General features: G+C 42.3%; 1 protein-coding gene across 8 annotated transcripts in view; it reads left to right on the top strand.

Annotated features, from left to right (window-relative positions):
* Positions 1–13,701, top strand: part of CASK (calcium/calmodulin dependent serine protein kinase) — a 450,595-nt gene that overhangs the window by 226,074 nt on the left and 210,820 nt on the right. For 7 of the 8 annotated variants that reach the window (XM_088451724.1, XM_088451721.1, XM_088451720.1 and 4 more), the window contains exon 7: positions 7,811–7,986. In XM_088451724.1, coding sequence (XP_088307850.1) covers positions 7,811–7,986 — 176 coding nt within the window. Of the gene's footprint in view, positions 1–4,728; positions 4,792–7,810; positions 7,987–13,701 lie in introns of those variants that run through there. The other variant, XM_088451723.1, reaches the window with a different exon arrangement.

The raw sequence follows: 13,701 nt of genomic DNA, 5'->3' as shown, positions 1-13,701 counted from the left end.
GGGTACGCCTTGACTTTTTGGAGAAGTCCTCCTCAGAGATTTTTTGGTGTAAGCCCGAAGGAGGGTTTAGTAAGGGCTTTGGCCCTTTCAACAAGCAATCCAATCACTACTAGCATCGGAAGTTGTTATTCCGGTGCCAGGGAATCAATTACGGAACGGGTTTTACTCCAACCTGTTCTTGGTTCAGAAACTGAATGGGTCATACCGGCCCATTCTAAATTTGAAAGGGCTCAACAAGTTTATTCGAGCCCCCGGGTTCCGTATGGAAATGCTGCGGTCGATCGTGTTGGCAATGGAACAGGGGGTTTATATAGTGTCCTTGGATATACAGGATGCATACCTCCACATACCAATCACCCGGCCTCATCAACAATTTCTACGATTTGCGGTAGGAGGAGAACATTTTCAGTTTCAGGCCCTACCATTTGGCCTATCCATGGCTCCCCGGGTGTTCACCAAGGTGATGGCGGTAATGATGGCATGTCTCAGACGCCAGGGTGTCACAATTTTGCCTTACTTGGACGATCTCCTGTTACTAGATCAGTCTCCGCAGCAGTTACAGGATCATTTGGGACTGACGGTGTCCTGTCTGTACAGTCACGGCTGGATTATAAACTGGAAGAAGTCGTCACCCCTTCCAGTACAGCAGATTTGTCACTTAGGGGCAAGATTGGACTCCGTGGCACAAAGAATATATATGCCAGAGGAGAAGATTCTGGCACTGCAATTGCGAATACGCAGATTGCTTCACAACAGACAAATATCTGTCCAGTCAGCTATGCAGGTGCTGGGGTCAATGGTGTCCACCTTCAGTTTGGTGGAATACGCTCAATTTCACTCCAAACCATTGCAGCAGTTAATTCTGTTGCACGATCAAGTCCCAGATATTGCATCTCTCTCCAGAAGTGTGTTTATCCCTGTCGTGGTGGTTACAGACAAGGCATCTCAGACAGGGTCGTCCCTTTTGGGTATCGGATTGGACATTGCTCTAGACCGCTGCCAGTCTTCAGGGCCGGGGGGCGATGACAGGATCACACACTTTTCAGGGGAAGTGGACAGAGGCGGAAAGCCATCTATCCATAAATATCCTGGAGCTAAGAGCAATACTCAAAGCTTTAGTTAAGGTCAGGAAATTTTGAAGGGCAGGCCTGTGCAGATACAGTCAGACAATTGCACCGCGGTAGCCTACCTAAATCATGAGGGAGGCACAAGGAGTTCGGGCTGCCTTGACAGAAGTGTCAAGGATTCTAGTGTGGGCAGAACCTCACCTCCCCACAATATCTACCATATTCATTCCGGGAGTCCTGAATTGGGAGGCAGACTTTCTCAGTCGGCAGGAGATAAATGCAGGAGAGTGGGCCCTGCATCCACAGGTATTTCAAAACCTAGTGGACAGATGGGGTCTACCAGAAATAGATCTTATGGCGGTCGTAGGATGCAAGCGGTCATTCTGAAACAGGGCGGCCGCTTGCATCCTGCACGGCCGCCTCCATGACGGTCGTTAGGCTGTGGGTTAACACCCACAGCTCTAACGACCGACAAGGTTGATGGTCTCGTCAACCTTAAGCCCCAGGGAGGTTCCTGCTCTGATCGAGCAGGAAGCTCCCCACTGACATCACTGATGATGTCAGTGGGGCCGCCCCCAAACGGCAAGCGTTCCTACTGGAACGCCTCCGTTTGGCCAGGCACGCCCCCGGCCCTCCCAGAAAACGGGGCAAGCTGTCACTCAACATCGACAGCTCGCCCCGTCTACGACGAGACCCCTAACGACGGATCACCCGTCGTTAGCCGGGTATCGTGCATGCGCTGTGGGGCAACATCGAGTCGGTCGTGAGAGGTCAGCGCTCACGACCGACTCTGAATGATCTCCAAGGTTCCCAGGTACGGATCCTGGACCAGGGAACCGATGGCCGAGTTTTTAGACGCACTGGCGGTAAAATGGCGTTACAGGCTAGCATATCTGTTTCCACCGTTTGCTCTTCCCATAATTATCAGGAAGATCAAGCAAGAGGGCAGTACGGTGATATTAATAGCTCCAGCATGGCCGAGACGTCATTGGTTCACCGATCTACAGTCTCTCTCCGTGGACACTCCATGGCCCCTTCCGTTGAGACCGGATCTGTTAGTACAGGGTCCCTGCTGGTACCCGCATCTTCATCTGCTATCTTTTACGGCATGGCTCTTGAGGCCTCTGTCTTGAGGAAGAAAAAGTTTTCTGAGTCCGTGATAGACGATGCTGAAGGCACGTAAACCGTCCTCTGCCCGTATTTACTATAGAATTTGGCATGCATTTTTTCAGTGTTGTGAACTGAGGAAATATGACCCGGAAAGGTTTCGGGTTTCTAGAGTGCTTGATTTTCTTCAAAATGGTCTGGAAAAGGGGATCCGCCTAGCTTGCCTGAGGGTACAGATTTCTGCCCTTTCGGTCTGGTTCCAACAGAAAATCGCCCTGATGCCAGATGTAAGGATGTTTTTTCAGGGGATGTTGAGGATTCAGCCTCCCTTCGTTCCCCTGGTAGTTCCGTGGGATTTGACACTAGTTCTCAGGGTCTTACAGGCTTCCCCGTTTGAGCCTTTGAATTCAATAGCCTTCAAGTGGTTAACAGCAAAGACAGTGTTTCTTCTTGCTATTGCATCTGCACGCAGAGTATCGGATCTAGCTGCCCTTTCCTTCCACGCTCCCTTCCTGGTGTTTCAAGATAGAGCAGTACTGCGTACTAGGGAAGGTTACCTTCCAAAAGTGGTTTCTAAGTTCCATATAAATGAAGAGATAGTGGTCCCAACTTTTCAGGATGCAAGTCTCTCGATGGGGAGGCTTCCCTAGATGTTATCCGTGCGTTACGAATTTATGTGAAGCGCACTAGCAAGTGGAGGCAATCTGATTCCCTTTTTGTGCTTTATGGTTGTCGTAAGCGTGGCTGGCCAGCCTATAAGCAGACGCTGGCCAGGTGGATTCACATGGCAATATCACAAGCTTATACACAGGCTGGCCTACGGGAGCCAGACTCCGTAACGGCACATTCTACACGGTCAGTAGGGCGTTCATGGGTGCCCGTCGGGGCTCCTCTGCTGAACAGTTGTGCAGGGAAGCCACATGGTCCTCCATCTATACTTTTGTCAAATGTTATGCTTTTGACACCTTTGCCTCTCAGGATGCCTCCTTCAGGCGTAGGATTCTCCTCTCTTGCAAGACCTAGGAACGTCCCCGCCCGTAGGGATTAGTGCTTTGGGATATCCCCAACGTATTGGCTGTGGACCCCGAAGAAGAAAATAAGAGTTATGGTGTAATATACTTTCGTTAACTCTCTTTCTTCGAGGTCCATGGGGTCCACAGGACACCCACCCTAACGCACCTGTAGGTCCGGGGGTCTCCATAAAATGTCCTTTATCTTTGAGAGACTGGACTAGTGAGTATGGGTTCTTCTTTCTTATCTTTTTTTTTTTTTGTCTTCACCTGCTTGAACTTGGTAACGAACTGGCTACCTCGGGCCAGAGGCGGGGTATATGAAGGAGGGACCCGGTGCATCCTGGGAGCAGAGAGCTTGTTTGTTTTAGCTGTTTGGTGACCGTGATTCATACCCAACGTATTGGCTGCGGACCCCATGGACCACAATGAAAAAGAGTTAACGAAGGTATATTATACCATAACTCTTATTTTTTTTTTTTTTTTTTTTTAAACGTAGTGAATGTGCACTTTCTCTAAATAGTATAAGGGAAACCTATTGTATTTAAGATACAGCAAATAACATAATTAAACATTTCTAGAAATATCTTCCATAAGGAAGGAGACATTTCTGTGTAAAATCAGATTGTGTTTAAATCTAATAGAAGATTTTCTGATTGAATATTTGTATGGCTATCCTATGTGTTAGCTTGTAAATATTTGAAAAGTTTATCGAAATTGACAGATACCCCCTGCCAATATGTTTGTGTTGAAACTGTATAAAAGCTGATGTGGCCCTGAAAAAAAATAGAGAGCGGAAGAGAGATGTAGTATTTTTTTTTTTTTTTTTTTAACATTGTGGTATGTGTATGTTCTAAACATTTTGAGCTATTTGACAAACATCTGTATGCTATGATACTCCTAGTACCTCCAACTAGGAATAATTATCTTAAAGACATTTTATTAGAACAAATAAACATCTTCCTACTTCTAAAGATGCCTGCATCTGCCTGTATCCTGTGACTATAAAATAAGTGCAAAGTACTTATCCAGTCTCTGACTCTCCTGCGACTGAGCCCAGAGTCTCCAAACTACACCATCGGCCTGTGACTAAGCATTGGTCCATAGTAAATGACCTTCTTGCAATCTGATCACATAACGTTTCCATTTTTCTCCTAAAATACATACTTACACTTTCTTATTACTAAATGAAAGTGAGGGGACTTGAGGAAGGATATAAGACATTTTTGCTTCATGTCTCATATTTTATTTTTGTAACTTTAAATGACTTATTTTTTTTCTTTCTCCCATTTTGTTTACAATTTACCAGTGCTGCAATTATAGTAGCTAATTGTCCCTAATGTCCAGGCACAGTCTCAGCTCTTGACATTTCTTGGGACAACATTTTATTTCAATATGGCCCAACTGTAAAATTCATCTTTCTATGCATATTCAATGCAATTCTTGCCATTTGGTTCTACTCTCCAGGCATTTGTAAGTTAATAATTATTGAAGATGGATGATTAAAAGTCAAAATTCAATTTGCAGTTCTTTATTATCCACAGATACAGTATTGCAAGTGATGTGCTTGGCAGCAGTGTGTCCCAGGGAATTATTTTAAAATATTGGTAAGTGTGCTAAGTGTCCTGTCATGGGCTTGTTGCTGGTGGTTAAAGATGTACACCCCATGCAGCCTGTTTGAATATATTGACAGGCAACAAAATATTAATGCTGCATTCTTTTAGCTAGTCTGCATTCATTTATAAGAGGACCTGGGAGGCACAGGGATATTATCAGAATTAAAAAATGTTGGCACAGCAGCAGTTGCTACCATCTCTGACCAGACCAAGTTTTTATGATGCCTTTGCTCAAAAAGTCAACAGGGTGAGAAGGCCGACCTAAATATGGTCGACGCATGTTTTATTTTATTATTTTACCTTTTTTTTTTTTTTTTGTCTTTTAGGTTTAGGCACTAGAAGGGACGGTTAGGGTTAGGCACTAGGAGAGAGGTTGAGGGTTAGGGTGAAGATTAGGGCTAGAAAACGAAAAAAAATGTGTTGACCATTTATTTGTTGACATTTTGTACCTGTCAACCTTTATCCATGTCGACCTTTAGCCTCTGTCGACCTATTGACTGTGTAACATCTGTTGTCTATCTAGACATTGTCTATCTAATTATTGTCTATTATACCACACCCATAACAAATATTTACTGTTTAAAATTTCTGCAACCATTGTATCTGCAATTCTATATTTGCAAAAATGGTGCTTGGTTTTTTATGGTATTAGGTCAGATTCAGACTTAATAGATGTGATACATGACCAATGTCACGTGGAATCGTGACAATCTTGCTTCGGTGTAATGCAGGCAATCCAATATAGATGTGTGTAAAATCTTTGACTGGTAACCAGTTAGCACCGATATATTTCCAGGGGGCAAAAAATTAAGATTTTTCGTTGATGATCCCCCATTTTGTCAGCTAAAGTGCATGTATGAAGCTTTGACTGCTTCTACGCATGCGCAAAGTATAACCATCGATGGTTACTGGTCACTGGATTTGATGTCGGAAGCCAGGAAACCATTCGATCCCAAGCTTCCGAACACACAGACCCGCCTACAAAACGATCTTGTTTTGTAGAATGGTCCCAGTCGCCGTCCCCACTCCACCCTCCCAAATGCTACAGCAGTCCCCTTATACAGATGGCATCAGTCCAGAATAAAATACTTGTATATATTAGTGTGACCGGATGACCTCACTCTGCCAGGTGATCACAGATTATTTTGATCTCCCTCCATCTTGGAATGTTAGGTATTCCCTCTTACCATCAGTAACTGCCTCTTACTGACTCTGCCCACTGCTTAGCGGGCGGTTAACACTGCCACCACTAAGCTCCTACTATCGACACTTGGAACCACATACTTCCACCCAAACTTCTACACTGGCACCTGGAACTACTTCTCCCAGGCTCATACTCCGGCACCTGGAAACGCTTACTTCTGCGTATGTGTGGATATGATGCTGCAACAATTCTTGGATAGTGTCACCCAATTCCCACTGGTACTTCACCATGCACCAGTCTCTGCAGGGTAGTTGGCAGAGGGCTTGAGCTTGGGAGACACTGGGCTCATTCTAGAACAGACAGAGAATGGGACAACGGTTTGTCCTATTTTGTTGATCACAGGATTCAAGTAGATGCATAGTCTTTAAGGCAAGATGTTTATTGTTCAATGACTTTTAATGTACACTTCCCCTTGCTGAAGGTGCTTGGGGGATCACAGCATACAGCTGTTACACAAGTATTACACAAGTACAATCCTCCCTGATGTTCAAAGGATACACACACTAGACTTACCCTCTTTATATTCCATTCTCACTAAATATAATTAAATATATCTTACATTTCAAAGGAGCTTACCAAATGTCCTCCTTTTTCTTTTCTATAACTAAAGGTGCCCATCCATTAGAAGACATGAAAACGACTGCACGGTTACGACATTGTAATCGTGCAGTCGTTTGTCAGTCTGTGATGTGCCTACACTGAACGAGCAGTCGTTCAGTGTAGGCACATCCATCATCTGCAACCATGCTGAACTTGACGTTATCATCAGGTTGTCCAGCATGTTTGTCCGGTGATGGATGTCTAAACGACCAGCGGGAGGCGCGCATCGCTGGTCGTTTTAGACATTTTTGCTAACTATTTATGAACAATAACAATCGATATCGTTCAATCGCTCAATTAAATAGTCTAGTGGATGGGCACCTTACCACCCAATTCTTAAAGCACAAACTGATTTAGCATACTGTATAACTGTCTCTTAAAATGTAAATATAACTCAAATTTCACAGGAACTGGTAAATTGCATTAATCCTTTCAAGTATCTGTTGTTTAAGCAGTAATAGAATTAGCATCAACTTCTCAAATGTACAGGAACTCATTGAAACCAACAACAGCACACAAACACACATAAGTGTGCTTTTCACAGAAAGTGTTGTAAACAAAAAGGGGCCAACCCCTTGCTAGAGCCAGGACAATTACCATCACTTCTTATGTCACAGAAGATTGCAATTTATTCTACAATAAAATAATCTAGAAACACATTCCTATGAATTGCATAGTCTATATATTTAAAAATGCATTTCCCCGAATGCGTACATGTTTGGTGACACGTCTATTACTTTGCATTCATTGCGCTCCTCGAGTGTGCAGTTTCCCTCTAATCGCATTCTTTTGTCCGATCTGCTGTACGTTTGAATCTCTGGCCAGGTAAAAGGTGGAGGGTACATGTTTACGGTCAGGGATAAATGCATAATGTATGATCTAGATTTTAAAAAAATAAAATAAACCCATATGCAAGGGTATGTATTTAGTACAGTTATACGCTGGTCATTTGGCTGTATAATATGCTGGCCTGTGTGCAGGTGCATGAGGAACCCTGCTTAGTTTTTGGTATAAGAGTCCACTAGGTTCTAGTTAAGCCAGTGATTTTAATACTTTGTAATATATGCAATCATACAGAAACATTTAAGAGACTCCAAAAAAGAGTAAAACATTTTTTACTAAAAAAAAGTTTTTTTAATAAAATTGATTCATTTATAACATTTTGGAGCAGTGTAAATAACAACTTTACACTATTCTCTTCCTCAGGTCGTGTAGGAACACCGCACTTTATGGCTCCAGAAGTGGTGAAAAGAGAGCCTTATGGGAAACCTGTAGATGTCTGGGGATGTGGTGTGATACTTTTTATCCTATTAAGTGGCTGTTTGCCTTTTTATGGCACAAAGGAAAGATTATTTGAAGGCATTATCAAAGGCAAATATAAGGTAAGTAGCCATCTCTTAGTAAAGATCAGTCTTGATTATGTGGCAGATGTATCCTTAATTTAAAGGGAACATATTCAGAGTATTACGTTCTTCAGTAGAGCTCTGCTTTTACAATTATTTTATCTTTCATTACATTTTTATGCCGGAAATGTAACTTTAAATCTTGTGTGCATTTGCATTGAATGCCAGTTAATAGAGCTGATAGCATGTAAAGTACACCACCAACACTCCTAAGTGCAAGTGTCTATGGGGTAATTGGAACCTATGGTTTAGATTTCGGTTGTATTGCAGTATCATTTTTACTTGCATAGTTCATAATTTCATAACCCAATGTGCCTAGGCAAAGGGTGATGTCTGTCAGATTTTTCTGCACAGTTGGCACAGTAACAGTTTGTAAATTAGTTTTGATGATCACTGCGTCTGGACGTGCTTACAGTATTTGTCTTAGCAGATTTACTACCATCCCAGTCGAGATTAACATAATTTGATTTCTTAATGGGGTTGTAAAGCCCAACTGCCGGAATATATATGTATATAAAACATTTTAGTCGGCCTCCTAATTTCTGTTACTGAAAGCTACTAATTCAATGGATGTTCATGCTGAATGCAACACCAATGGTGTATGTTTTTTTACTTATTTATTTTAATATCTTTGCACGCCAGTCTAAAAGCAGTATTTCTGAAAACCCTAACAAGTTATATTAAATATAAGTGTCACACAGAATATGAACAGAAGTTAAATTTTTTGAATGCTAGTAAACCTGTTGTGCACTAATCACATAAATATATTCATAGAAACGTACGCCTGCTCAAAGCAACTACTGTAAATACTGCTTTGGTGTCACAAAGATTTGTCTAAATTAATGATTAACGCTATATTTTCCAACACTTCTTGCACAGGACTTTTAGTAGTTCATTTTTTTGCAGACAGCTGGAAGCTATTTGAAGATTACTGTACATTAGGGCTGTTCGGAGGTCTCCTATATAAAATGACAATGTAATAATATGGCCAATGGCTGTATATTTACGAAGAATCATGTCTGGCAGAGATTGCATTCCAGTGTGAGGAAAAAACTGTGTGGGGGTCCCCCCCTAAAGCATAACCAGCCCTCTCTCAGCCTGTTTTGGTACAGGAAAATTAGAAAATTATGGGGGAACCTGCAGGGGGTGTATTGTTTTTTAGTTTTTATATTTTCTTTACAGTGCTGGTTCAGGTGCCAGCGGCCTGCTGTCACTTGTGGTTCTACAAGTACTGGAGGGCAGGCTTGCTGGGACTTGTAGTCCCACTGTAAAGAACAATATTATTTCTAATTTTTACACATTACCCCCACACCCACCGCCCCCAGGTGTACGGGGAAGTGCCCTGGGCTTTTAGCCCAGCGCTGGTTGATCCTCGGAAGGGGGACCCCATTTTATTTTTGGGGTTTTCACTTTCAGGGGATTTCATCCCTGGGCTGACCACACTAAGGTTGGTAATGCTTTGGCAGGGGTACCCCACGCTGTGTCCCCATTGCTATGGTTCAGCCTGGTGCTGGTTATAGGAAAATAGGGAAACTCCATGTCAGTTTTTCCCCAAAGTTTTCTGTACTATAACAGGCTCAGAGGTCTGGGGCTTGTAATGCTTTTGTGGGGGGGACCCCATGTAATTTTTTTCCCCTGATGTTAACCCTGTCTTTGCACTGAACTGTACAGTGCTCTGTAAATTCTATTTAGAAGGAACAAATACAACTGAACGCAAACATGATACAACACGGTCAGTATCACAATCGAAAAAAAAAGAGAGGCAAACACGATTCTTAGTAAACCTGTGTGCTTGAGCCGAAAAACACATGAGTCTGTGCAATGCCCAGCGTGTCCATTTTTGTGGTGGAATATATATGTATGTTTGTACTGTGCATGTATGCCACATTGTATCCATATTTAGATTTCTGTGTATTTAAACTGAGCTTGGGGGAACAAGCTTAAGCTAATTAAGGTCGAGGCATGTACACATAATTGTAGCACACCACCCTGAAGATGGCTAATGGACCTACATAGACTTGGACGCATCCCCCCATATGTGCTTCTTGGAGGCATACTTTTTCAGAATACCTGAGGCCAATTTAAAGATGCACATGGTCAAATTACTTTTCCTTGTGACTCATCATAGAATGCCAGCTATCCAACAAGTCAAATTTCTGCCTAGCTAGTATTGTCCCAGGTAACTGTATGTTATGTTATTATGAACTGGACAAGTGACCAAATCTATCTTTGAGGGATACCAGAAGAAAACCTTCTGCACAAACGCATATTGCTAAATGTAAAGTTTGTGGAGTAATGGTGGGTTAGGCTGTTCCTTATGGTCTAGCCTTGGCCAATTAGTTCCAGTGAAGAAAAATCTTAATTCTGCAATTACATTCTAAAGTAAATTCTAGTGTGGTTCCAGCTTTGTGACAAAAGTTTGTGAAATGCCCTTTCCTGTTTTAGCATGACAGTGCTCTCTCTAATGCACAAAACTAAGTCTATCAAAAATGGCTTGCCTAGTTTGGTTTGGAAGAACTTGAATGGCCTGTACAGAGACCAGTCCTCCAACCCATCAAAAAACTTTGAGATGAATTGGAATAACGACTGTAAGGCAGGTGCCTTATCGCCCAATATCGGTGTCCAACCTCAGTTATGATCTAGTGGATGAAAGGATGCAAATCTTCAGACCTATTCCAAAATCTAGGGAAAAGCCTTCCATAGGTATGGAAGCTCTTATAGCTTATAGGGAGGGGGCAAACTCAATTTTAATGCCCATGGTTTTGGAATGCAGTGTTTAACAAGCACATATGGGCGTGATGATTGGGTGTCTACATATTTTTGGCCATGTAGAGTATGTGGTACTTATGAAACCAGCAGAACTATCTGGACTCTTCTGATTGGCTGTTTGCGTAATGACATCTCCAGTTGATGGTACTTAATTAATTGTTGTCCCAATTTTATATCTATACAAATATTAGAAGAATGTTGTGTTAGCGCAAATACTACTGAACTGATTTTCATGAAAACTCATTTTAAAGCTGAGCTAAAACAAAATGTGTTGACATCAATACAAGAGAGATGTGTGACACCATGTGTGCGGCCAGTAAGGAGTGGAGGGAGAGGTGCTTTGAACCCGCGTTCATTTGTATAGGATAGGCTACATAGCAGTCTGCGCACAATGCAGACAGTGACATTGGTGTGAGTGGTGGGTGAAGGCACTGCTGCCACCAGTCTGTATAGCGCTGCTGGTCACGTAGGCCACTCCCGCGACAGGACCTCTATGCAAAGCAATACAACTAGACCACCTCAAATAAAATAAATGTTGGCAGAACCGATTTCATAGTGGGTGGAACAGCAGTCAATAGCTAGTGTTCTATACAAGTTTTTGTCATTCCCATTAGCAGAAAAAATTCCCATTGCATTTATAAAGGGTTTAACTACAGATGTGGGTGTGTATGTATCTCATTAGATTTTTAAAGGCAAATGCTAGTTTAGCACGTATTACCAACACAGTAAAGACATTATTCTCTCATGTGTATGTGACAATTCATTACAAATTATATTGCGCATAAGTAAGATATGACAACTTTCACGCTTACTTGTAACATTTGTATGCCTGACATATCCCTTCTGATGAGACATTCTTTTGGGTTTTGAAATGCAAATTCGACATACACAAGAAAGTATGTGATTTTGTGACATAATTATTTAGTGTTTTAGCTGTGCTCTTCCCTTTTAACCATGCCTCACGTTAACGGCCTGCTTTGAGCCTTCCCCACCCTATGGCTACAGTGTCCCGCGAGTAGATAAAGTTGACTGATTACCGCCGGGTGAATAGACGCCATGCGCACGGCATCTATTCACTGTGATTGGAGAGCTTGGGGGAAGCCCAGCAGCTCTGTAAGTGCTGGACATGCCCCCGAAGTGTGACAAATCGGAGGTGAGTCACAAGGCCACGCCCCGGCCGGCCATGCCCCCTTTTCGGGAGCACGCACCCAGAGACTCCCTGCTAGCACTCCCATCGTCCTGCCCTCAGTCTAGCGAGAACTCTATTTATTCGTACATTTGATGTCCAGATTTCACCAATTTCTCAATGAGGCCCTTAGTTTCCATGGAAACGTTTATATAAATATTTGGACGTTTCAGTATGCCTTTTAATATTTGATCAGCTTGTGTTATGGGTTTAACAACATTTAAACACATTGGGATGTTTCTCTCTCAGATGTACAGTGATTTTAATTGGACATGAAAATAATTTGTTGACTAGGTTTCCTGTTCGTCTTTCAAATACAGTCCCCTGCTGCTGCAACATTGATACCTAGAAGAGAGTCAAGAGTTGTCTGTAGAAATAGATTAACTACTGGGAAATCATGTTCGTGTACGGCATGGCGCTTATGAGCAGTGCAAGGCTAACTTGTCCATAATAGCCCCTTTTATACATGCAAGTTTTGACTTGGAGGGTAAAAAATGGTCACCATTTACAGTAATGTACTGTAATGTGTAGTTTGAGAAAAGCTGTAGCATGAAAAAAATGACAACTGCGATACCAGGGCCAACAAATACTACAGCCCGCCACTGAAAAATACATTCTTGGCTAAAGATCACTATATAAAGTGAATGGATTGTGTTAAATGCTGAACACTGTGTATCTTTTAATTTGCTATTGAAAATTTCAATGGGGGTGATTTAATAGTTTGTTTGGCGACGATAATTATATAATATAATAATAATAGTTTTGGGCACCCATTAATTATCTCGCTTGTCACACCCAAAAGCAACGGTTTAGCAGCGTAAAGCAGCTAAACCCCCTAAAGTCCTGTTTAAGAGGCTCAATCTGCAGTTTAGATGCCCAAAACATGGAGTCTCTCACATTTCTGCTTGCCATCTCAGGAGGCTGCAAACAGAAATTCAGCGCCTGTGGCACCTGCGCACCATCGGAGCAACAAATTGCTCCGTCTGTTGGGCATGCATCTGTAATAATGGCCCCCCAAAAAAACAATTGAATTCCCCCCTATGTGTTCAGTATAGTCTGTACAAACTCTGATGGATGTACAGTACCTTGCAAAAGTATTCACCACCCCCCCCCTTGCTTTTTACCTTTTTTGTAACATTGCAACCTGTATTTTATTTATTTTTTTTATCTAAATTTTATGTGATGGATCTGCACAAAATAGTCTAATTTTTGTGAAGTGAAATGAGAAATATATATATAAAAAAGAATCTATTAATAAAATTCTGAAAATTGGAATGTGCATATGTAATCACCACCTTTGCTATGAAGCCCCTCAAAAGTGCTGGTGCAACCAATTACCTTCAGAAGTCACATAATTAGTGAAATTCACCTGTGTGAAATCTAAGTGTCACATGATCTGTCAGTATAAAGACACATTTTCTGAAAGGCCCCAGAGGCTGCAACACCACTAAGCAAGAGGCATCACACCATGAAGACCAAGGAGCTCTCCAAACAAGTCGGGGACAAAGTTGTTGAGTACAATTCTGGGTTGGGTTATAAAAAAAAAAATATCCAAATGTTTCATGACCACCGGAGCACCATCAAATCCATCATCATCAAATGGAAAGAGCATGGTACCACAACAAACCTGCCAAGAGAGGGCCGCCCAGCAAATCTCGCAGACCGGGCAAGGAGGGCATTAATCAGAGAGGCAGCACAGAGACCAAAGGTAACCCTGAAGGAGCTGCAGAGTTCCACAT

This window comes from Taudactylus pleione, unplaced genomic scaffold (genome assembly GCF_031769625.1).
Source record: "Taudactylus pleione unplaced genomic scaffold, aTauple2 ptg000026l, whole genome shotgun sequence".
NCBI classification, from domain to species: Eukaryota; Metazoa; Chordata; class Amphibia; order Anura; family Myobatrachidae; genus Taudactylus; species Taudactylus pleione.
The sequence above is the reverse complement of the archived record's forward strand: the minus strand, read 5'-3'. Positions and strand labels throughout refer to the sequence as shown.